At 37.1% G+C, this 25266-nt stretch overlaps 1 protein-coding gene across 3 annotated transcripts in view; it reads right to left on the minus strand.

Annotated features, from left to right (window-relative positions):
* Positions 1–1733: 1733 nt before the first annotated feature.
* The window catches only part of LOC126202150 (serine-arginine protein 55), a 46046-nt gene continuing 22513 nt past the window's right edge, over positions 1734–25266 (minus strand). For 2 of the 3 annotated variants that reach the window (XM_049936840.1, XM_049936841.1), the window contains exons 5-11: positions 24158–24184; positions 22579–22648; positions 20461–20534; positions 19024–19212; positions 2782–2898; positions 2474–2599; positions 1734–2368 (exon numbers count right to left, since the gene is read on the minus strand). In XM_049936840.1, the coding sequence (XP_049792797.1) occupies positions 2272–2368; positions 2474–2599; positions 2782–2898; positions 19024–19212; positions 20461–20534; positions 22579–22648; positions 24158–24184 (700 nt within the window). In that variant the 3' untranslated portion in view covers positions 1734–2271. The remainder of the gene's footprint in view (positions 2369–2473; positions 2600–2781; positions 2899–19023; positions 19213–20460; positions 20535–22578; positions 22649–24157; positions 24185–25266) is intronic. The other variant, XM_049936842.1, reaches the window with a different exon arrangement.

The raw sequence follows: 25266 nt of genomic DNA on the forward strand, positions 1-25266 counted from the left end.
GAGTCTCTGACACCATCCTACTGAGCTCACACACATGCTGTATAGAATGACCATTTGCTCCCAACACCTGCCCCCTACTTCAAGTTCTAGACAACAATGCTTTCAATAATCTCAACACAACACTCCACTAATTTACCCCATTCATTTAATGTACACAGTCTCCCTCCCGGGGTATGGTTGTCAACATCTGCAAATAGTGAGAAAAATTAAGCTTTCTAAATGCGCAGAAAAGCATATAAAGTAATGTGGCTGTGTTTGATCTCTTAATACGCTCTCCAGCTTTTGCAGATACTGTTTAATGAGAAGCAATAAGGTTTCCACTCCTGTCACCACTGTGGACCACATACATCAAGCAATGCCTATGAGGACGCAGCTAAAATTGATGCTAAGGAAAGCCAACTCCACACTGTACAGATGGTTGGCTGTTTCAACATAGTGTCCAGGAATGAATTTACCATATTACAAAATTTAGTGTCTGGGCCTTATGAGCTGAAGTCGCATAATCTTTACGAAATTTCATATTAGAAGTAAAGTATATACTACTATGTAACTGAACTACCACAATTTTGAGTGGATGACATTTCCTTATTCAAATTAAGCTGACTGGTTTCAGAATACAGCCGTGCTCTTCATTTTGGACATTTGCCAAAATATACCTCTTTCTCCTGGTTACTGTATGTGATGCATCAAGCTGGTGATACTCTTCCAGAAGTCTTCAGGCACTCTTTGAAGTAACAATCCCCTATCAGTACTAACGTGAGACTTCATATGGAATCTGAGTAGCCTGCCCTGATTATGATCACCACCTCTAGCACTTGGTACATTTCAGAGAAACAAGAGGAATTAACCCATTTCTTCCCAGTGCTGCATATAGGCACAGGAAGTTTTTGAAGTGCTAGACTAATTGTGAATATAAGAGATAGCCTTTTGAAACATGCATGAATGAGTTTTGTGACAAGTTCATTTTGACAGAGTTCTGTGAAGTGTATGCAACACTGGGAAGAAATGGGTTAATGTGGAAGTACCTTAATTTAATTAAATTTGAAAAGAATTTTATGTAGTACTGAATACCATCACTGTCACAAAAATCCATGCTGCAGTATCTTGCAGGAAAATATTTCAACTTTCGCACACTAAACAACCTTATGTTGGACAGGACACTCCACTGATGCCACCACCCCCTTTCATGAAACAATGAAAACATTGTATTGTCCCAGGGGTTACTCTACTGTTGCCTTCATCAGATTATCACAAATATAGTTGATTGACTGGTTAATTCTAACCTCTACTGTTGTCTCAAATCTCAACAGCAATCTCTCTTTCAGTGTAGTTTCAGGATTTGTCAATCAACAGCCTGAGCCTACTGGCTGCAACCTCAACAATTTCATCAACACACACAGAAAGATCCCACTGGAAGCAACTATTTCCGGAATTTGTTCTTTTAAAATCCTGACCCACAACACCGAGTCCTGTCGAATAACTCGTTTTCAACTTCAAATCTAGTTTTAACACTCAGGACTGCCTTCCCTTTACCATTTCAGATGAAAATATTAGACAATTTTATGTGGATGTACACACACACACACACACACACACACACACACGCACGCACGTCGGTTATCCACAATGAAAACCTCCCTTCTCAGAACATTTTCAAATTTAGACCACTGAAGGGGCATACAGGAGTTAAAGCAACTTCATATCTTCTTAGGGAAATGGAAATTAAACAAATGTTTCCTTGAAAGTACAATATACTTTATTGATAGTATGACAATTACAAGTTTAGTTCAATGGTGACATGCAGTAGGAGCAGAAAACAAAACTGAAGGGAGGAATCACTTTTCTCGATCTCTTCCATGTCTCATGTCAACATTCATTTTGTACTAACATTTAATCATATTTATTCTCGCAATAGTGGGATTCTTTAACCAGAATGCCCTTAGTCAGTATATGCACCGTAAGCTGCATCCTTATACCTTCTGTGAGCAGTCAAAACCATGTTCCACAGTGAAAATAATCTTAATTGGGTGAGTCATACTAAATGACAACTGGCTGAAAAAGCTGAAATAGTTCTCACATAGCTGTCACTTCCATGTACACTTAAGCTACACAAATTACATGTAAAATGTACCTATTTTACCTACAATAAACTTACACGAACTTAAAAAATGTTTTGATGAGAATGACAACATTCTTAGGCTAAACCTTAAATGAAGTGTGATAGTGATATTACGAACATGTTTATCATGGTGTAATATTACAAATATGTTTTCATGGTGTCTTTTCATCTTTTTTGGGTGACTTCGACATACTTCTTGATTTTGATTTATCATCACGGTTGCTTGCTGATCGAGATCGGGACCTATCCCTGTAACAACAAATCCTTAATAATTATGTGGTCTGAAGAAATAGCAAAATATATGAATATAGTAAATACAAATTATACTGGAAAAATGTATCCTTAAATCCTTACTTGGGTTCAGACTGTGCCTTTGATTCTGATCGTGAACGAGACTTTGATCTGTTCTTTGATTCAGATGGTGATCGAGAACGCGAGTGAGATCTAGACTTTGATTTCGATTTGGAGCGGCCTGGAGACCTGGAATCACCAAAATACAATAACTAGCTGGACTCACTGAAAATCATTAACAATGCAGAACTTCACACAGCCTCAGAATTTTGGTGTAATATAGAAAAGACTTACGAAGTGCCCTAAACCCAACATTAAGCCCCAAGATAAACATCTAATTAGCTATTAAACACAGAAGAATTCTAACTCACTTTGACTTTGATCGTGATCGGGACTTAGAACGAGATGGAGTCTTTGAACGGCCACGTGATTTAGATTTAGATCGGCTGCTTCTGCGGCTTCTCGAACGTGTACTTCGACTGCGAGACCTGTAAAGAGAATAAATCAGCTGCTTGAAAATGGTTCAAATGTGTTAAAATACAGAGCAAAAAGAAACAAGAATACAGGCTATGTTAGCCCAGAGCCCAGATCATAGCTCCCAAGTCTTTAAGGTAAGAAACCCGAGGAGATTGCAACTGGGCTACAACAGGAAATCACTTCATGCCTACGGAGACATGCCTAACATTAGTTTTAATTGATGAAATTTAGTGAGATGTTTTTCCCATTTTGTAAAGCCAAAAATTATGTTGCTAATTTTCAATTAATAGATGACTAGTTTCATTCATATGTGGCCACATAATAGTTACCCAAAAACTACAAGGTGTCCCACTCTGACCACCCTGATTTCAAAGACCCAGGGAAAAAATATCACAGTAGAGACAATGAAAAATGCACCACATTGTAAAGCATCTCAAAGAAATTATTTTATCATCAAATGTGAACCACCAGAAGCACGAACAATATCGAGTCTATATTCAATTTCTCGCCAAGTTCTTTGTAACATTTCCTCGGTTACTGTTGCAATCTCATTAGTGATACTGTGTCGCAACATAGGAATATCGTCCACTTTGGTCTCATTCACGCGGTCCTTCACAAATCAAAATTTCCGACACACACACACACACACACACACACACACACTCTTTCCTGCTTCCTCGTTGGACTTTTAATGGCACACACTAAGTGAGGGTTCAAAATTACAATATAAGATGTCATTGTGTTTTAACTATTTTTAGCTTTAGTTATGAATTTGGCCTTGAAACCAGTTTTTGGGGAGGGGGTGGGATGCCTTTAATTGTTTGTACACTGACCATCTATGAGGCTGCAACAGCTGATACAAACAGAACTGTTAGCACCGGGCACTGCACACAGGTGAAGTTAAACTTCATGATCAAGATATTTGAAGGGAGTACTTTATAACATTATTGATATAATTTATAAGTTTTTATTCGTCTTAGCAACTAGTTATAAACACAGACTTCATCATTACACTTTATAAAAACGCGTTAACTAAACTGCTCAAAGAAATTCTCATTGCTAACAGGTTTGTGAGTAATTTTAAGTGAACAGATATATTCCTACAATATCGAGAAAACTTTGCACTCTAGTTCCAGAAAATTATATTAATTTTCTTTATTTACTTCTAATGCATGATAAACTCTTGCAGTGTTTTTCTTATGGGTGCGCATGACAAGTAGGTTATTACTTTCTTTTATTTTCAGTTTATCTGTTTGTCCTGATTTCTAATATTTGTTGTGAGCAGCGAACTTGAGTCCTTTCATAACTTTTCCCAACCATGTACCAGGGTGCACATGTAGGCAAGAAAAAAATCACAGGGTTTTCCCGGTTTAAAAGACACTTGTCCACCATAGAAAATACACTGAACCCATGGCGAAAGTAAATTTTTTCCACAATAAGTGACAATATACTCTCCCTTGGAGCTGTAAAACTTATCAATCCTTTGAATGGTGAAGGTTTCACACACTGAAATACCTTGGCTGCACTTTAGGAAACTAAAACCAGAAAAAACCCACACATTTGGAAAGATCTTTGACACGTGGCAACATATTTACACTGCACTTTTTCGTATTACATAAGTACAGACATGAATTCCACCGAATGCAGCACAGTAGCTTCCGAAGCACAGAAATTGAGATTGCAATGCACTGTTGTTAAGTCGACTGTAGCTTCTGTCAAATGATCTTGCCAGTCGATGACAGCAGATATTCACATGTAGTCAGCCAATACCAACACTGTGAGTAGCGTGCACACATAAATACGAAAATTTAAATGGTTTAAATTAATATACATACCATTTAGCTACAAAAAAAGCTAAGCTTTCACCTATATTATTGGACATCATTTTTGGCCACTTCTTTCAAAGGGTGGTTTGGCAGGATTCCAAGAGCACAGCTTAAATTAAAGCATCTGAATATTTCTGACAAGCACAATCATAAATTTAACTGCACTGAACATATCTAGGGTTACTTGGCTGAATTTGTGTTCCATCGAGCACTTTGACTTTTCCGTAGAAAAGCCTACTGCATGTGAAATTGCTTAAGGACTTAGTTCACACTTCAAAGATATACTTTTTGCCATTGTTACTGCATAATTTGCAATCTATGAAAGAATTGAACCAAATGTGAAAAACTACATTTGAAGCTTGGTCTTATTTAGTGTGTTACTCCAAGGTATATCTAACACAAATGTACCAGTAAAATTTTAAATAAGGGCATAAATGGTTGGTCTTATGGGCCCGAAATTTTTCCATGCAGTTGGTCCTTAGTGTTATGATTTGAATCAGAGTAACACTTGGTGATTTAAGAAATTGATCCCACGTTCTCACATGTAACAGAATTCATCTTGCATAAAAGGGAGTTAATTCTGAGCAATGCTTTTCAAACCACCATTCACAATATTTTCCCGTGACCTGTTAGAAATGTAAAAGTTGTGACATCACGCTCAACAAAATGAGGCCCACCATCTCAGCCCCACATCAAAAGCAGTCAGCTATTACGAAGTACTGCACAGTCTGACATTTTACTGTCAGCAGACATTTGTGTGCACTGTGCTTTTTCGTTGTAAATGGCGCATTTTATTTGCAACTCTAGTTTTATTCCTGCAGTATTACTCTGCAGTAGTGAGCTAAAGTAAAATTCTTTGTTAGAGTACAGGTAACTACCAGTGAAAATTACAAAAACGTGACAAAACTAAACCAATGATAAATTCCCAGGTTTTTTACAGATTTATCCTGGATGAAAAAATTTCCAGGTTTTTCCCGAATTTCCCAGGAGTCCATGTTAGGACATAAACACTCTGGTATGTACAGGACACACTACCCTCCGGCCTAATATGGCAGAAGATCAAGCTGGATAAAAAAAAAAAGCCAGACATCTACATCAGTCCTCTGCAAACTACCGTGCAGTGCATGGCAGACGGTATGTCCCATTGTACCAGTTATTACAGTTTCATCCTGTTCCATGCATGTATAGAGAGCAGGAAGCACAATTGAATGCCTCTGCACATGCTGTAATTATTCTAATGTTATCCTCATGATCCCTATTTGAGTGATGCATAAGAGATTGTAGTATATTCCTAGAGTGATCATTTGAAGCTGGTTCTTGAAACTTTGTTAATAGACTTTCTCAAGATAGTCGTAAACTATCTTCAAGAATCTTCCAGTTAGTTCCTTCAGTATTTCTGAAAATCTCCCATAGATTAAACAAACCTGTGACCATTCGTGCTGCATACGCTCAATATCCCTGGTTAGTCCTATCTGGTATGGATCCTACACACTTGGGCAATATTCTAAAACTGGTCACATAAGTGATTTGTTAGCAATCTCCTTTGTATTGCTTATATCCAGTATTCTACCAATAAATAAAAGTCTGCCACCTGCTTTACCAACAACTGAACCTCTGATCATTCCATTTTTGCGAAATTCAAGTCTTCAATTTTTTGTTTGTAAATGGTTAGACACACAAATTTAAAAGTTTGTCACTATAAATGTGTGAAGACAAATGCCTTAGTTCTTTTAAATAATTTACAAAACTGGAACCTTTTGTGTGATATGCTTTCTTTTGCAACAACATCAACAGCTTTTTTTTCAAAATTGGCCTTTGTTTTCTTCGTTTCGCTGTATTTAAACTTCCAACAAATGAGCATTCTGTTGAAAGTAGCAGCATCTTCCCACCAGTGAAATGAATGTGTATGTATGTTTTAATACATTTGTTGATGTTCTTTGTTTTCCTGTACAATTCGATGATAAAACCTGCAGATTATTAATTTCTATCTTTCACAGGCATTCATTCATAGACATCCGACCCACGCTCGAAATCACTACAGGTACAATTGACAAGGCATTTAGCATAGAAGTAGAATCAGAAATAACACTCCAACTTTAGGGGGAAGAATTTCGGTGCAGTGGAAGCAGAACTGACACATTGTCACAGAGATTGCAGGTCTCTTCTGGTATTGTGAGCGTCATAATTTAAATCCATGATGGAGTAGGATTAGTCGCTTCACTTATTTCAAAATAAGAAAACAAGCAATATGCAACGAAAAGCGACAGAGTGGCTGCTGTGCAATTGCTTGTTGAGGTTGGCAGAGTGTTGATTGTTAACGAGGTGATTCAGGCCCAACCTTGATTGTCAACGAGGTGATTCAGGCCCAACCTTGATTGTCAACGAGGTGATTCAGGCCCAACCTTGATTGTCAACGAGGTGATTCAGGCCCAACCTTGATTGTCAACGAGGTGATTCAGGCCCAACCTTGATTGTCAACGAGGTGATTCAGGCCCAACCTTGATTGTCAACGAGGTGATTCAGGCCCAACCTGTAACAATATTCGAAGCAACCACTGTTCAAAACATCACCACCTGATCTGCCATGTTAAAAGTGTCCACATCTGCCAACTTTTGATCTTTAGCTAACATATGTGTGTTGAAACTTCCTGCTAGATTAAAACTGTGTGCTGGACCAAGACTCCAACTTGGGACCTTTGCCCTTCATAGGCAAGTGCTCTACCATCTGCGAGAGTGAAAATCTCATTCTGGAAACATCCCCCAGGCTGTGGCTAAGCCATTTCTCCGCAATATCCTTTCTTCAGGAGGGCTAGTTCTGCAAGTTCTGCAGGAGAGCTTCTGTAAAGTTTGGAAGGAGGAAACGAGGTACTAGCGGAATAGAGCTGTGAGGACAGGTCTTTAATCGTGCTTGGGTAGCTCAGATGTTAGAGCACTTGCCCGCGAAAGGCAAAGGTCCCGAGTTAAGAGTCTCGGTCCAGTACACAGTTTTAATCTTCCAGGAAGTTTCATATCAGCGCACACTCCGCTGCAGAGTGAAAATCTCATTCTGGAAACGTGTTTGTTAGAAAATGCTAGTACCACCACAGTCTCACATATTAAAATGTGGCACTAAGCTGCATTAAGCATTAAATAGACCACTCAATCCCCCACGAATTGGCATGGCATGGAGTATCAAGCGCATTGATACAGTACTGCGTTTGTGCACTTTTTATTGTACAAACAGATTCAAACACACATTATCTTCCCAAACTGGACTGCCAGATATGAAGTATCAGTTGAATATTGGTATGCAGAGAATAGATAAAACAGATCCCCTGGATACAGTTCACTGTCAAATTGCATCTATTTGGTAATTTCATGTTTTGGGGGAAGAATTCACATCTATTTTGCAAATTATTGCAAAATTCGAATTTTTACGGCCCCAATCACCAATCGCATGCCATGGTCCATCAGCTGACAAAGAGGGGTTATATCTGGTAGTAAAGTAATGCTCCCAGTCTGTTGCAACCTATGGCTGTACAGGTACGAGTAGCCCATAGTGGCTTGCCTTCAGCATTCCTTTTTATATATTTTGTGACTAAAGCCCTTCTGGCCTGTTAATTATTTTATGTGTGACATGTAAGTACTGCCTTTGTCTTTTATTGTTAGTCAGTACTTACACTTTTTATATAAAAACTGTCTTTTCCTATAAATTTGTAACTATGTTATAAGCTGTTTTAATTCTGATGAAGGCACTATAAGTTTCGAAACCAGGTCAATAATAGTGACTGAGGGCACATTTGTTTCAATTTTAATTTAGAAACGGTCACTGAACCAAGCAGCCACGTTTAAAACTTTGGAATGCTCTGATATCTTCATCTGTTTTAAGTTCCATCACTGGCAGGATACAAAGGCATGTCATCAAGAAGCAGCAGATCTTTTCTCAGTACATTGTAATCTCATACTACTCTACAGCTGGCACAAATTCATTTTGGAACAAAGTTTTGAAAATTTCAATTAATCCATACCTTCTCTCCAGGAGTGTAATGCAAGGGCAGTGATTCCAGATTTTTTAGGTTTTAGAAAGTTCTATGTTTCTTTGATTTCTGTCTTATAGCCAGGCCACTGAAACTTTCCACTCAACGTATGTATTTCAAGTTGGCAGCGAAACAGGTTGATAAGCGAATAGAGAGAAGTGTGAGGCACAAGGCATGGGGTGTGAACCAATCCCAGCGTGGTAATCACTGTTGGTCGCTACAACGCTCCCACATTGCTGGCTTTGTTTGATGTGAACATAAACAACATGCATTGCGTATCGCTTCTTTCATGTGCTTTCGTTTTGCTGCGCATTACAAAATTCTGATACTCTAAGAAACTTTGTTTGCTTAGTGACAATCCTTTGCATCTATGTGTGCCGCTAGATAGCGAAGCACTAAAGTTACTACAGAGAACTCTTTAGTCTTACGAGCAAAAGGAATACCCAAGTACTAATGGACAACCATCATATCCTACTCATAAAAGTTGCGGAACAAACATCAAAAAGTTCTTGGAATTAGTGCAAGAACAGTAGTAAGCGAAGGAGTGTTGTTGCAGAAGCTGAAATCTGTAGACTTTAGCCCTAACAATTTGGAGCCGTCTGGCTTAGGTAATGTATTTTTAAAGTAAAATATTAAGAAAAGGATTTCTGAGCAATTTTCATATAGACAATTAGAAGCAAAGTTGGGCAAAAAAAATAGCTGTTTAAAAAAAAGGCGAACTTTAGTTTTTTATATCTCCAAAAGTAATTGTGGGATGTACATGAAACTTTGCACACCATAACTCACCAACACAAGGTCTAAGAATATAAAATTTCATTCTCCTATTGCTTTCCATTATTTCACATATCTAGGGTGAAGTTGACGGTTTTTCAAAAAGTGCTACAATGGGTATTTTTAGTCAAATTTATCAAAAAGTGTTTTCTCCAAACTCTTCTAAACTATGGTCATTAGAAAGAGCATATTCTAAACTATCTAGAAAAGTGGATTTGGTTTTGCAATGCAAGCATATAAGGCCCTAAAAATTAGCATCATCAAAGAGGTGCACTGGAAGTTTGAACACATTTTTCTGGCACTCAAATTATACCTGAAATCTTTTATTTTGCCTTATACATGTTTATTAATGTCTGGAATGAGTGAAATAAGAAGTCCTGATGAATAGGACCTAGCTTAAGTCCGAATAGCAAAAGAATAAAAACAGAAACAATGTTATTTCTAAATTGTCACCTCCCCCCACTCTCTCTCTCTCTCTCTCTCTCTCTCTCTCTCTCTCTCTCTCTCTCTCTCTCTACACCCCCCCCCCCCCACACACACACACTAATTATTAAGAATGAATGTAAATCGTAAAATTTATTTGCATAGTCATCTAATTATTAGTTGCCTGTTTAATGAACAACACCAGCTTACTGATCGAAAAGAAGTCTATAAAATGAGTTGCTATGGCCCATGGTGGCTTAACCACTGCTGAGAAAACCTGAGAAAACCAACATTCCCATTGCCATAGGGGCCACGCCCGGTAGCTTAGCAACAGCCACGGGTGGGCTTCTTTACCACAGGATCCCAAGCCTGATAGTAAAATTATTTAAGTGCCCTGTGTAAAATTAGAAGGCACTCTTGGGTTCCTTAGATTGTTTCCTCTAACCTATTTCAATTTTTGATATGCTAAATTAATTTTCTGATGAATATCAAGAGGAATGGTGTATTGCCGGCCAGACGAATTTACTGATGGAGTTGGAATACTGCAATAATGTGGTGTTCCGGAACCCAGCACTTGTCACTTATTGGTGGCCAATAAAACGAATTTGCTGGACCATGTGGGTGCATAAAGTTTATTAATGCATCCCTTTGCTCTGTGGAGGTCTCACAGATATTCCCAATCCACCACACGTTTTCACAGATGCATGCAAAATATTGTCCTGGTTGGAGAGCAGACATTAAAATGCCTCCTTCATTACTGTGACCCATTTTAGCTAGAAAAGATGATCATTTGAAACTCTGCTGACCTGAATTGTTGTTTCATCAGTAGGTAAAAAGTGATGATTTTCTCTAGTGCCAGCTACAGTTTGTCCAAGTTTAAACCTCTCTTCTTGTGACAGTATGTTTTTCAATTTCATCTTTACTGACGAAAACAAATTTAATTCCATTAATGTTTTCAGAGCAGAAATGAAACAGATCTAGAGGAGTAAGAATTTGTCCATTAAGTGGCTGTTGCAAGCTTGCTCTTGTTGCTAACCGCTTTGTTGTACCTCCAAATCCCATCACAAGGTGATTTCCCGTGACGTAGCAAAAAAATTCCATTCGGCTGTCATTCCGAAATCACTCTTATGATAGCACAAATTTAGGAAATTCTTGAAATTTTTATACTGAGCACTGAAGCCATCACTGAAATAATGAATGTGGGATATCTGTGCAAACCGTGCTTTTATATATTTGATGAGCTCCTTGATAAAAATGTGAACTGTAATAGTGTCATGCAGCAAACAATCACTGATAATGCAAAAAGTTAAAGATCCTACTTTCTCATTTTGACAAAAGTAGATAAATGGATAAATTGTTGCTTGACTATTGTCCCAGTGGAAGCCTTGCACAGCACCCTGAATGATAAAAGAATAATTTTCTGCAAAATCCATTAGGATAACAACTCTTGTCTTTCAGATGACATTTAAGGCCTTTAAGATGCAAGCTTAGATGCTCGGCAATGTAATGATGGCATGACAGACTCCATATTTTATTTTTTACATCTTCAATAAATTCATCCACTACCATTTGCTTCCTGTCCAGTGTGGCCCGATCGGTATGTACCCATTGCTTAAACACAATAACTTCCTGTGGCTCATGATCTAGGAAATAGCTGGCAATTTCAGATGCTATAGCTTCGGGCCAGGACACCTTTCACAGTGATGTAGCGTGCACTGTTTAGAGTTCCAACTGCAAACTGCCTTGCTGAGAATCTCCTTATAATTTTCACGTATACCAGCTCCGCTAAGCATCAGCGTAACATTTTGGTGAATTGCAGACGCAAACTGCATGCATTCCAGCTGATCCTATTGTTACACACCATTTGGGTCTAAGTTCACAAAACTTTCAGAACCCTATTTCTGGACCATTTATATTCTTATAGATAACATACATTTCCTGTAAATTGCAAAATAACAATCTTTTCTGCATGTATGTCTTTCTATCTAAAAGTCTAACTGAAATACTATCTTTTTTTCCAGGGCACACCTTACTATACTCATCAAAAAAATTTTGCACTCTACTAGCAACTTCTGCTGGTAATTTCCTGCTTTGCCTATTTTCGGAAGTGCCAGAATGCCCTTCTCTGCCTTAAGATTCCGAGCATTCTTCACCATTCTTTCGGACACGCCGAACTGAGCTGCTGTTTGTCTGACTGTCCAACTTACAGGTGTCAAAGTCAAAATTTGCATCTGTTCTTTATGAATTGCATTCTGCATCTTTGCTTTCAGTTCAGTCAGCAAATGTGCATAGTCGGCACAGTTTCCACATTCCTTAATTTCACTAGCATATTCAATTTGTCGGTTTACTCCCATTGCATTTACAATTCTGTTTTTAATCATATTTTGGGCCTTTTGAATTTTCTTCTTCACATATTGGGGCTTATCTATGTAGGTTATTGTTCTCTTTAGGGGTGAAATACCGATAGACAATAACCTACTATTTAATTCTTCTTTTGGTGTAAAGTCCTCATCAGATGGTGATGATGAGGCTGATAAATCTTCGTCGAAGTGTTTATTTAAGGTAGTCCTGCAAGCTGGACAAATTTTCTGACCTGGCTTCATGTTATTAACAAGCTGCTTCTTCAACATATCAGAAGCCTTCAGTATCAAGAGTGCGAATTCTTGCCTTAATATTATGATTCACCTTCCCAGAGGGATAGAAGGATTTTTTTGTAACTTCTTATATTGTGTCAGTAACAGGGCTTCATGGTGTAGGCAAACTAGAGAGGTATTGTCCAGCTTTGCTTCAGAATGTCGGACCAACAACTCTTTTTCCTCATCACTAAAATCCGCAAACCATTTTAAAGCTTTTTTTTTTTGGGGGGGGGGGGGGCAAAGACAGTGGCATGACACTGTGTTCCACTAACTCCTTGCCCAATTGAGCAGGAAGGTATGCTGCTCCCTTTTGCATCCATCTCTAATCAGTAACTAAATAATGTATTTGGCCTCCAAGTGCAAATTATAATCTGCTTAAATTTCAGACAAATTGCTACTGAATGAAATTATACACAATGTATAATACCAATGAAAAAATCTAATAAGAGATATATGCTATAAAAGACAAAACAATTTTTTGTAAATTAGATTACAAACTTTGATGGTCTTACGAATCACTTAACAAGCCACACTCAGTCAAGAGAACCCACTCACTATGCTGTAAACACACCACTGAAATACTGATTGTTCAAACAAGGCTCACAATAATGAAACAATCTGATTGTTAAAGTAATAGTAGCCATTATATTATCTATAAACAGTGAATCTTGTGAATTTTCTGCGTGAAACTAGTGGTTATATATTTACCAAGGTAGTAGGCTACATTTAAGTGTGATTAAATACAAAATTAAAACTCTTAGATGTTTAACCAACCAATTTCACATGTTTCCCTAAGAACTTTAAGACAAAAATTCACATGTTACAACACCTAGGTATTAAAATCTCCGCAATATTGATCGGAAAATTTACATCACTTGATGCGTGATTCAAGTAAACTGATTCTTTTTTGGAAAAGTGTTTTATACAATTGAATCCAAAAATTAGGTCTTCATGTTTTATGCAGATGAACACTTACGATAAAAGCAGAAGGGCTACTTCTCATAGTCTTCAAGTTTTTCTGACAGTCTCATTGCCTATTTACCAGATCTTTTTATTTCAGTTATTCAAGGCACTAATGAACATTAGGTATAATAAAAGGTTTCAGGTATAATTTGAGTGCCAGAAAAATGTATTCAAACTTCCAGTGCGCCTCTTTGATTATGCTACTTTTTAGGGCCTTATATGCTTGCATTGCAAAACCAAATCCACTTTTCTAGATAGTTTAGAACATGCTCTTTCTAATGACCATAGTTTAGAAGAGTTTGGAGAAAACACTTTTTTGAAAAATTTGACTAAAAATTACCCATTTTTAGCACTTTTTGAAAAACCGTCAACTTTACCCTAGATTTGTGAAATAATGGAAAGCAATAGGAGAATGAAATTTTATATTCTTAGACCTTGTGTTGGTGAGTTATGGTGTGCAAAGTTTCATGTACATCCCACAATTACTTTTGGAGACATAAAAAACTAAATTTCGCATTTTTTTTAAAACAGCTATTTTTGCGTCCAACTCTGCTTCTAATTATCTAGATAAAAATTGCTCAGAAATCCTTTTCTTAATATTTTACTTTAAAGAGCTCTAAAAGTTGTATCAGATGGCCAAGTTTTGTTTCTTTAATGCAAATACTTAAGAGATATCTCATCTCAAAGTTGCTGAAAATTCAAGGACACACTATAGAAAGCTGTGCTATGGTCTTAAACAAGTGACTGTATCTCTGCAAGTATTGAATTTCTGAAACTGAAGCTTTGCCAGTGTTCATTGAGAACATGTGTGAATGTTAATACAAAATTTCATCAAAATCCATGATGGTCATGTGGGAACATTTCTCGATATTAGACCACTTGGCACTGAATGGCCATATGCTTGTATATACATTATACGAATATAACAGAGGGAAACATTCCACGTGGAAAAAATATATCTAAAAAGAAAGATGATGAGACTTACCAAACAAAAGCGCTGGCAGGTCGATAGACACACAAAAAAACACAAATATACACACAAAATTCTAGCTTTCGCAACCAACGGTTGCTTCGTCAGGAAAGAGGGAAGGAGAGGGAAAGATGAAAGGATGTGGGTTTTAAGGGAGAGGGTAAGGAGTCATTCCAATCCCGGGAGCGGAAAGACTTACCTTAGGGGGAAAAAAGGACAGGTATACACTCGCACACACACACATATCCCATCCACACATACAGACACAAGCAGACATATTTCATGTCTGCTTGTGTCTGTATGTGTGGATGGATATGTGTGTGTGTGCGCGAGTGTATACCTGTCCTTTTTTCCCCCTAAGGTAAGTCTTTCCGCTCCCGGGATTGGAATGACTCCTTACCCTCTCCCTTAAAACCCACATCCTTTCATCTTTCCCTCTCCTTCCCTCTTTCCTGACGAAGCAACCGTTGGTTGCGAAAGCTAGAATTTTGTGTGTATATTTGTGTTTTTTTGTGTGTCTATCGACCTGCCAGCGCTTTTGTTTGGTAAGTCTCATCATCTTTCTTTTTAGATATATACATTATACAGTTTATTTACTGTTAGTATGATGATAGGCTAAAAACAAATTCTTATGTATACTGTTCTTGCTCAATAGCTTACATTTACGAGATGGAACAGAAAACCCTATCGTCTGCTATCTGTGTGGAGACTGCTGTTGCAACATCGCTATTGCAGTATAGCCAACTTAACTTGATGTAATGCGAACTGTCAGTGTAATGTTTCGCCAGCACAGGTATAATGTAAGCCTAAGCTTATGGTTGCCCACCACATTACTGCAAGCCGATGGGATGATCGTGCAACTTAAACCACTCAATGCAACTGGACATCTGTTTCACAGAAATCCCCTTCTTGCAAATTAAGTCTGAAATAGAGTAAACAATGGTGTAGCACCTTGTCAGCAGATAAAGCCTGTCCACTAGTGGTAATCTGAAGAATGATGAATCTTTTTCTCTGATGCTGATCCAACCATCCATCACAGGTAGTAAATTCTGAGTCTTCTATTTGCCCCTGAAATTGCAATACTTTTTACTGCAATACTGGCCTAATAATGCGCAAATCTATCCCTCTTAAATGTTCATTCCACAATATTAAGCTTCCTCAACTTCTTTATGCTAATCTTTCAACATTTTCTTCCTTTTTTTGCACTTCCACTAGCTCGAGCAGCACACCAATTTTAATTTCTGCTCTTATTTTCTCCCAGTCTCCAACAGACTTCCTACCCCTTGCTCCAAAGCTCCTACCCCAGAATCCAGTTGCATTACAACACAGTTTGTCATCCAGTCACTAGAAGTTTTTCATTTGTCACCATTCTGGACTCAAATACGGAGGACCACACAAAACAATAATTTTACAATGCATGCTCTTCAGATGTCTGATGTACAACTGAAGAAAAACTGTTTTTGAGCAGTGGAAGAGGACTTTAAAGATTCATTCCTTGAGAGGTCCCAGTAACTCATTCAATATTTAACAATAAAGTATACTGCTTCTAACAGTGACTCCAGATGTGCTAGAAATTCAAAAATGTATGAAACATTTTGAAAGGCTACACAGTATTGTACCCAGCACCCACTAAAACTTTAGAAAAGTACAGTACATATGATATATCAATCCTCATTTTATCACACAGAACTATAACAGTGAAACCTCTATATAACGTTTTTCAAGGGACCACAAATTCTGAACACTGTATAGAGGAAATCACTATACAGAAGGCGGCTTTCAAGTAATAATTATAGGGTATTACTGAAGATCGGGATACCTATAATCAGCTTTGACAAATGGTGCCATAGATGACATTTTAAATTTTCACAACACTAATATGATATTCATTGCAAATGATCAATGTATCAAATGATTAGTTTTTTGTAATTTTGAGCCAAATTTTGTTTATAATATACTGGACATATTACATAAAGACACAGCAAATGGTACAGATTAAAAAGAATGTTACAAAAAAAAAAAAAAAAAAAAATTCCTTAATAATTAAATTAAGGAACGGAACTTAAATTTGCACAAAACTCTAGGAACTTATGCAATCTGAAAATCACATACCTATGATTTTTTTAAATACAAGCAATCATGTTTGTCTTCTATTTCTCCTAGACTATGGCAATCATTTCTTGCTCCAAATGAGCAAGTTTAACTACTGTTCTGTCCTCAAGTCTATGGCCCATCATGTATCTCCTGAATGTTTCAAAGGCTTCAGCTGCCTTAGTATACTAGGGCACACAGTCATCTCCCTTGTCACTTTCACTACCACTATTATTCTCCAAGCTTCTCTCTGCGGTCAGCTCCTCCATACTTTGTACTCCTGTGGTTGCCACGTAGTCATCCACAACCACAAAGTTCTCAAAAGTGACAGAATCACTCCCTATTAATTCCTGAAACTCTTGCAAATCACTTGCAAATCACTTGCAACATCTTCCATAGGAGCTGCCATCTCATTCTCACAGAATCCCACTTTTGTGAAACAGTTTTTAATAGTTTCAGCACTGACTTCCTCCACGAGTACATAATTAAATTCATTGCCTGTAAAATATTGAGCTTCAGTTGTGAGCTCTGCTGGCTTCCTGGTTTTCTTTGGTCCATCAAATACTAGGCCTTTTTTACAAAGGCTCTCCTATATTTAACCTTAAGGGCATGTATTACATCCAAGTCCAAAAGTTGCAGATGGCTTGTGCAGTTGGGTGGCAGGAAAATTACTTTCACATTTCTCAGAAAGGATGCGTCTGGTGGATGTGCCACACATCTATCCACAAACAGCAGCACTTTTCTTGCAGCACTCCCCATTTTGGTGTCAAATTCTCTGAGAAAACGTAAAAATATATCACTCGTCATCCATGCCTTGGCATTGTTTGCATATTTACAGGGAAACGTGGAAATGTTTTTGAAGCACCTCTGATTTTTTGGCTTCCCGATAACCAAAGGTTTCAGTTTTTCATTGCCATCGGTGTTTGTACACAACAAAACCGATAAAACAGTAAGACATTCCTTGCTCTTCTTACTGCCAAGGCATTTTCCCCCACGAAAATTAAATGTCTTATCCGCCATTAAATTGAAAAACATCCCGGTTTCGTCAGAGTTATAAATGTCACGCAGTTTGCAGCCATGTATCAGATTAGGGAGAGAGAGCGCATCCACTGAGCTACAGTTGGTTCACCCACACTTTTACTTTCTCCACATTCCACTTTGTATACAACACCATGATGCTGTCTAAATTTATTAATCCATCCATTGAATGCCTTAAAATTTTCCATTCCTAACTGCAGTGATATTTGAAGTGCCTTCTCCTTCAAAACAGTTCCATTTATAGGAATGTTTGTAGCACGTGCTTGCTGAAACCAAGTTAATAAAACTTCCTCCATTTTGTCGTAAGTCGATGGTTTCAAACGCGTACGTTTCGAATTTCCACAATTCTGAAACCCTTCCATTATCGACAATCTGTTTTTCACAATAGTGTTGAGTGGGCCAGTTCAAATTACTTCGCTAGCTCCACGCGACTCACACCAGATGATGCTTCCACTTTTTTAGTAACAGAAACCTTCTCTTCCTGAGGAACATTCTTCCGCTTTTCACTCATGTCCACTGATGAAAGCTACATTGAAGTCACACACTCACTTGACACACGAACTGTTTGCTGCTCAGCTCACACAACACGCTACAAATACAAAGCATCGACTGAAATGGCGCCAAAAAAATCGCAAGCAGAATGTGCGTCACGTCATGTGACCGGGTTCTGCCGCTGACATATGAAACATGCTGAGCATGAGGTTTCCGAGCCGGTGCAAACTGAATTCACAGAACAGAAAACAATTCGTCTACATCCGGTCAAACATTATAAAGAGGTAAATAATTGACCAGGGTTCCAAAAATATGAGTGTCACATGGAGAAAATTGTAATATAGAGGAAACAGAGTAAAGAAGAAAATTTAACATTTTTTATATAGGCTTTTAGTCAGGACCGAAAAAACGGACGTAACATAGAGGGAACACATTATATGGAGGAATGTTATCAAGAGTTTCCACTGTATTATGATAATTAGGTCAGGTAATACAGAGGCCACATGGTAGAGGGCCTACTGTATTAACATTCTTCACACACAATGCTAATATTTTATTGTTAATCAAGATAGAATTATGACACTGAATTTGTTGATAATAGTTAAGCAAAGATATTCTTTAAATTTTAGCTACATGTCAATATTTACAGACTTTTTAGAGCAACAGTTACGATTAATATTTTATTTCACATGACAAAACTGAAAAAGTTATTAATGGGATCAACTTCACTAAACAAAGCCTCCAAATGAAAATACTTTGTTCATAAAAAATAGATTAAAATATAAATCCCTTTATTCATCTGAACCCAGTTCTCAAGGAAACTGTATGTGCACAATCCAAACTTGCAGAATACACATGCCTGCACGCAAGCAGATTTCAAACAAGTAGAATAGTAAAGCATGCGTAATTACCTTGATCGTGATCTGCTGCGGCGGCGGGATCTCGAGTATGAGCGAGATCGGGATCTCGAACTGGATGAACGGGAACGTCGCCGACGACGTGTTGCTTCAATCAGCCGAATTCTTCGGCCATTTAACTCTGTATCATCCAGCTTTTCAATAGCATTCTTCATATCAGACCGTGTGGCAAATTCTACCACACTGCAAAGAATTGAGAAATTAGTACATAAACTTTCAGTCAGCTTCCCTACAGACCTATTTCATTAATTTTGTTACCTAAATACAGAGCAAATTTGATGTAATAGAACATGTTAACTGTATGCATAATACAACTATCATAATTGATGTGTGCTGCTATAATGAAGTGCTTAGCTTTTGTGCAAGCTTTGTCTTCTTTCAATGAAAATTAACGAGCTGTGCAACTGGGGTGATATATAAAACTATTCCTCCAGATTTTGTCTCCCACAGTCTGAGACAAAACTTTGGGGAATAGTTGGTACATCGACCATGGCCTCTGGGCCCAGAAGTAACGTCACTTGTGAAAACCTAAACGTTACAATTTGTGTTCTTGTCAGTTTCCCAATGAAACAATGTGACATACAGAAGATATGTTACCTTTTATAAACAGAAACTAACCATACTCTTTAACACAAAACACAATAATGGAAAAAATCCTACAATTGTAACCTCGACCTTGAACATCTAACACTGAACCTACAATACTTTCATGGTTGAGTAAGGAAAATTGTAATGTAATTTGCAATGTGTGTACATAATTTTTTTTTGGGGGTGGGGGGGGGGTAGTATCTATCTCATGACAAGGCATATTTTGCCACACGTTAGTTTTACTTACTAACAGAGCTCTTATTAGAAGAATTTAACTGTGTATAAAACCTGTGTAGCATCATCAGTAATATAAAGTGTGAACAGTAACAGAAGTCATGAAACTGAAGTTTCAACAGAATTCTGTAGGCAATAATATTGATATACATAATCACACAAACCAAAGTATACAAAATATTTACTACCAGACAATTCTAGCACTGTTTTGTACCCACAGTGAGACAATGAAATCTTTAAGCAGACTTCAGCAACATTTTCAGTCTATATATATTTTTTACACCAAACCAACAAGGTACTTAGTGAAGTTAGGAAGTACCCAATTATTTGAGTACCTAACCGAGTATTTAAATGAAAATAGTATCCATAACATGGAATAAACAAAAGGGGAAAGTGAAGAGAAAGAGGCTCCAACTTCCCTCTTTCTTGTCCTATCATAAATGGTATCAAATGTAAATAATCATTTCCCCTCTGGTTTTAATATTTAGTTAGAAGTCATCTGAGAAGTTATTTGTAACATTTGACATCAATGTAAATCTCCATGTGGTCAAGTTCTGAAACAAATATTCATGTGCACTAAGAACTGAAGAGAATGGGAAATTAACTCACCCTTCATTCCTGCGTTGTTTATGAGCATCAGCATATGTAACTTCACCAGCTTGGCGCATGAAATCCTTCAAATCCTACGACAGATACACAGCATTAAAAACAAAATAATTTATGTTTGTATGTATTGTCATACATTCACTAAACAATTAATCTCATTAATTAAGTGAACTGTTCAACAACACAAATACACATCTAGCAAAAATTTTATACATAACCACAATAGCTGTGCTTGAAATTAGTTACCAGCCCTATGCCTACACTGAATCCTTTTAATATTTTTATCATTAGAAATACTCAAACACAATCTTATCTTCAGGAGTCATCTTGCCACCAACACAATTAAATGGCATGCAATTTCTGTCCAAGCATCTTCATCACATAGTAAAATCAGTTTTCAAGGCATCTCTTCGGATCCACTGTACTTTTAGCTCTAGGAAGTACCAAACTGATGTCCTCAGGCAGCCAACATTTAACAGGATAAACCACGAGACATTCAATACATCGGTGTTCATATTTGTTATTTCTCATATTCGTATGTTTCAAATCACACTGAAGATCTATCAACTCTTCATTATGTTTCTGCATCATGCCCACTTCGCGCACAGTTGGTAGTTTGCTCAAATCCAATTTCAAGACTTCGACTAGAATGCTTTCATCATTGTAAATCATACTTTTTGCTACAACACCAAAACTCCCAGGTGGATAGATCCTGACAAGTATGAGATTTAATTTCGAGGTCTTTTGCAGCCTTCTGGAGGGCTGTGTGTGTGAGGTCTTCATGCTTCTGTCTTGTCTAGCAACTCTTGAAAACTGTGTGCTACTTTCAACCAGTTCATGTGAAATGTATTAATTTCTTGATCTATATGAACAATACAAGCTGCAGGTCATGTTCTATACAGCTGTTAGTTATCTTCTATAGACTGCAGTCTACAACTTGGTGATACTTTTATTATATTTCAGTCACGGTGAAGACTTGTGGAAAACTTCATTTCATTTTTATACAAAGTAACATATTTGCAATGAAGTCATCTTTATTGTTAAACAGTATTTTAACTAAAACAACAAAAACTACTTTATTAATTATAATGTAAGCTAATTTCAAGCACATAACACCTTTCCCTCATAGTACCTGCAGCTTCAACAAAAAAAGCAGGAACTGTCCTTAGCTTAACTTTTAACACATTCTCGTCTTCTATAAATATTTTACTTTTTCATAGAGAGCATCAGCTGTAGGAAGCTGTAAATGCATGTACCAGAGTACAATATTTTGTCAGTCCATTTACCTTAAGCCCTTGTGAGCTCTTTAGGATTTGCCATGTGGGTGACCCATCATCTGATCAAGGCACCTCACGCATTACGGACCACGGAGTCAGAGAGGGAAGAGATGCCCATTTGCCAGAACGGAGCGGGCGGGAGGTTGGCAGTAATCATTTGAATCTCAATGTCCAGCCTTGGCCCCCAAGCGAAATGTTCAAGCGACGCCTTGCCTGCCCTAGATCTCATCGGTTGGCCATCATAAAGCACAAGGGTGCTCAAACACCCTCAACTATCAGTCACATCAGTCAATAGGACCTATGGCTCGAGCACGGACAGTCCCTCCATGGCGAAGAGGGCATGACTCTTTGGAAAAAACAGCGATCATTTTTAGACATTTTAAAACATTGAAATTACAATTAATAAAGTAATCCCCTACAAGAATTTAACTAATAACCAGAGCAAGTTCACATTTCTGCTTTTCAAGTATCAAGCATTAAAAAGACTAATATTTTCAACACATAATCAACTCTTTATAAACATTTATATAGTGAAAAATTTCTACAAGTTTATCTTCTACAGCAATAAAAACTAGCACAGGCAAAAGTTGTAATTCAGGAACAATGACAACTTTAAAGTTAGCAATTTCAACATGCATTTCTTTCTCTTTTTTCCACTTGCTCTGTCATTAGATAGCAAAATATTAACAACAAAATGGACAAACATAAGGCGTGAACAGTCACATTTTTAAAAAAGATTACATGAAATTCCAATGAAAACATACATCCGAGTAGTGTTTCCAAATGAAATTATCCTAAATATCACAATCTTAAACCATGAAATGGCAAATTAACTCAGTCTCACCTGCCAGCTGACACGACTGGAGAGATTTTCTACTATTACTCGATATTCCGTTCTTGTTGGTGGTCCATACCTAAAACATCAAAACAGCACAATAGCACTTACCCAGAAACTATGGTTGAGTACTATTTCCAGAAATGGGAAAGGCAAAAGTCATCTGCAGCTGAGGGCTTTTAGTCGTAATAACCATGTTGTTCATGGACAAAATGCTATTCTGACTGAACAGCAGTTAATCTTGCTTTATAATTGCTCCAAGATATATGTGAAAAGCTACACAGACAAAATGCAATGTTAATGTCCAACGAATAGTATTTCTGCCAACCACACACGATTCCACCATTTTAATGTAATTTGGCTTTTCAGTGCTAACAATAGTTCTAATTTGTAGATTTTTACAGTAAAATTTACGAACTTTCTATACAACAGCACCGACTGATTTATTAATATACATGTACATCACACACAAATTTCTCTTACTGTACCTGTGCAATTTCCTCTCAATCTAATCATTATAATAAATAGTGAAGTGTGGGAGAAAAACACAATTTCTTGACTTATCTGCCTTTTAAAACCAAATGCTTTCTTCAGGTGCATAAATTTATGAACTACCACTCTTTCATAGATGTAATTATTTTAGAGAACACTAGAGACATTGAGAAATTATGTTAACCCACACACCCAATGGTTATATTTTATTATGTGTGCAGCAATCGATAACTCAAGCAAGTCTTGAGGTTTTGATGTTCTATTGCTCAACTTCCTACACAAATTACAAGAGTTCAGACTACATCTACCACAAAGCAATTAAAAAAAAAACACTACAAATTCTTATGTTCTATAAAAGAATTTGTATGTGCATGCTGTTGAGAATGCACACAAGTTTCAAATTTATAACAATCTGAGATGGAATGTAATGTATGCACATATTCACAGCACAAATTATTTAATTCAAACTAAAGAAAATTTCATTTATCTTTCCAGTTAGTTACGTGATGGTACCAGTACTTCATCGGTTTGTGCACACCACCCAATGCAACGTTTGCACCAATATTATATAATTCAAGTCTCCTTCAGCAAGAGTTTTCAATATTGTGAACATTCTTACTGGGCGGTACGAAATATCTGGTAATGCAGACGTTAAAGTCAAACTCTTTCTTCCTGCTAAAACTTTGCACTAGTTAACATCCGGAACTACTCCTATACTAGTGTCAAAATAAGAGAGAGAGAGAGAGAGAGAGAGAGAGAGAGAGAGAGAGAGAGAGAGAGAGAGAATTTTCATACAAATAGGAAATCCTCTCACTCTTAATGGTACAATTTCAAGGAATGTGGGTGCACATGTAAAAACATCCCACTTGGAACTTAATTTTAAGAATTTATAATCAAGAGCAGCCCAGTGATGTGAATTTTGATTCTGCATCACACAAAGAACATCCATTACAAAGTAATATGACCTACTTTATCACTATCACCTGAAACACCTCTACACCCACTAACAGAAAACCTACACCAGTAACCAATGGCAGTTACACAAAGATGCCCATTTGTTAGCACTATATCTACAATAAACTGCATCAAAACATACCTGTCATACATTCGGACATCCATATCCCTGAAACAAATGAAGTTGTCAGGTTCGTCATTTCACAAACAAATAATTTTATGCATCTTTCAAGTTTACTGCACTTTTTATTTGTATTACAATGTGCACTTCATTCAGAAACAAAATGAATGATCACGTCACTCATTCACCAAATGACATTTTAGTAGATAGTAAAAAATGGCAGCGAAATGTGTGTGAGAAAGACTCCAAAATGCCTTCTATCAATTATACATAGCAATCAAGTTGCAGACATATGGCTTATTTGCTCTGAATGACTTCACCCTGTATCTGAAAGACAAGGTGACAAGGTGCACTAGAAAGCAGTTACATATTGAAAGATGCTGCAGTACCTATGAGCAATGTACACTATATGTTTTTATTAACACACTTAAATGCAATTTTTTGTATTTGATCAAAAGATACACAAATACTATGGCCATTTGAATACAAGTATTTATTTTACAATACTGAGCTATAAGGCTCACACAGCAAGCAAGCAAAGTTAGCAAATTACATTACATACACACCTGAGTTAAGGTTTTCCCTTTTATTCCCAGCCCCACCAGAGCAAACATCTAATATTGGACCATAAACACGGGGACAAATTACCTTCCCTATATTTCTTTATGTATAAATAACAGAAATGCATATGAAGTGTTCTAAATTTATAACACACTTAAAAGTCACAGCTTGTGTACAAGTTGCCTCCAGCACAAAATATGAGCTGTGTGTAAAATGTGCATACATACATTCACACAGGCTTTATAATACATTGAAATGCATGCACATACAAATTTACAGAGGCAAAGGAGGAGGAAAGCGACTTTCTGTACTAATGTGTGTGATTTATAGTTCAAGAATCAGAAATTATTCTAAATTTCATTTTCAAAATGGTTTTTGCTTCCTGTTTATCAAATTTTAAAAGTTAAGAAATGTTATTGTACCTGCTGTTCACTTTGTGTCTTTATGTGGTCACAACATTTGAAAGACTCCATATAAACAACAAACAATGTGGACAAAATTTTAATTTTAAAAATAATAATCTAATCATTTTCACAGTGTGACACTGTGTAACATGTTTGTAAGGTTAC

This window comes from Schistocerca nitens, chromosome 1 (assembly GCF_023898315.1).
Source record: "Schistocerca nitens isolate TAMUIC-IGC-003100 chromosome 1, iqSchNite1.1, whole genome shotgun sequence".
In the NCBI taxonomy this organism is placed as follows: Eukaryota; Metazoa; Arthropoda; class Insecta; order Orthoptera; family Acrididae; genus Schistocerca; species Schistocerca nitens.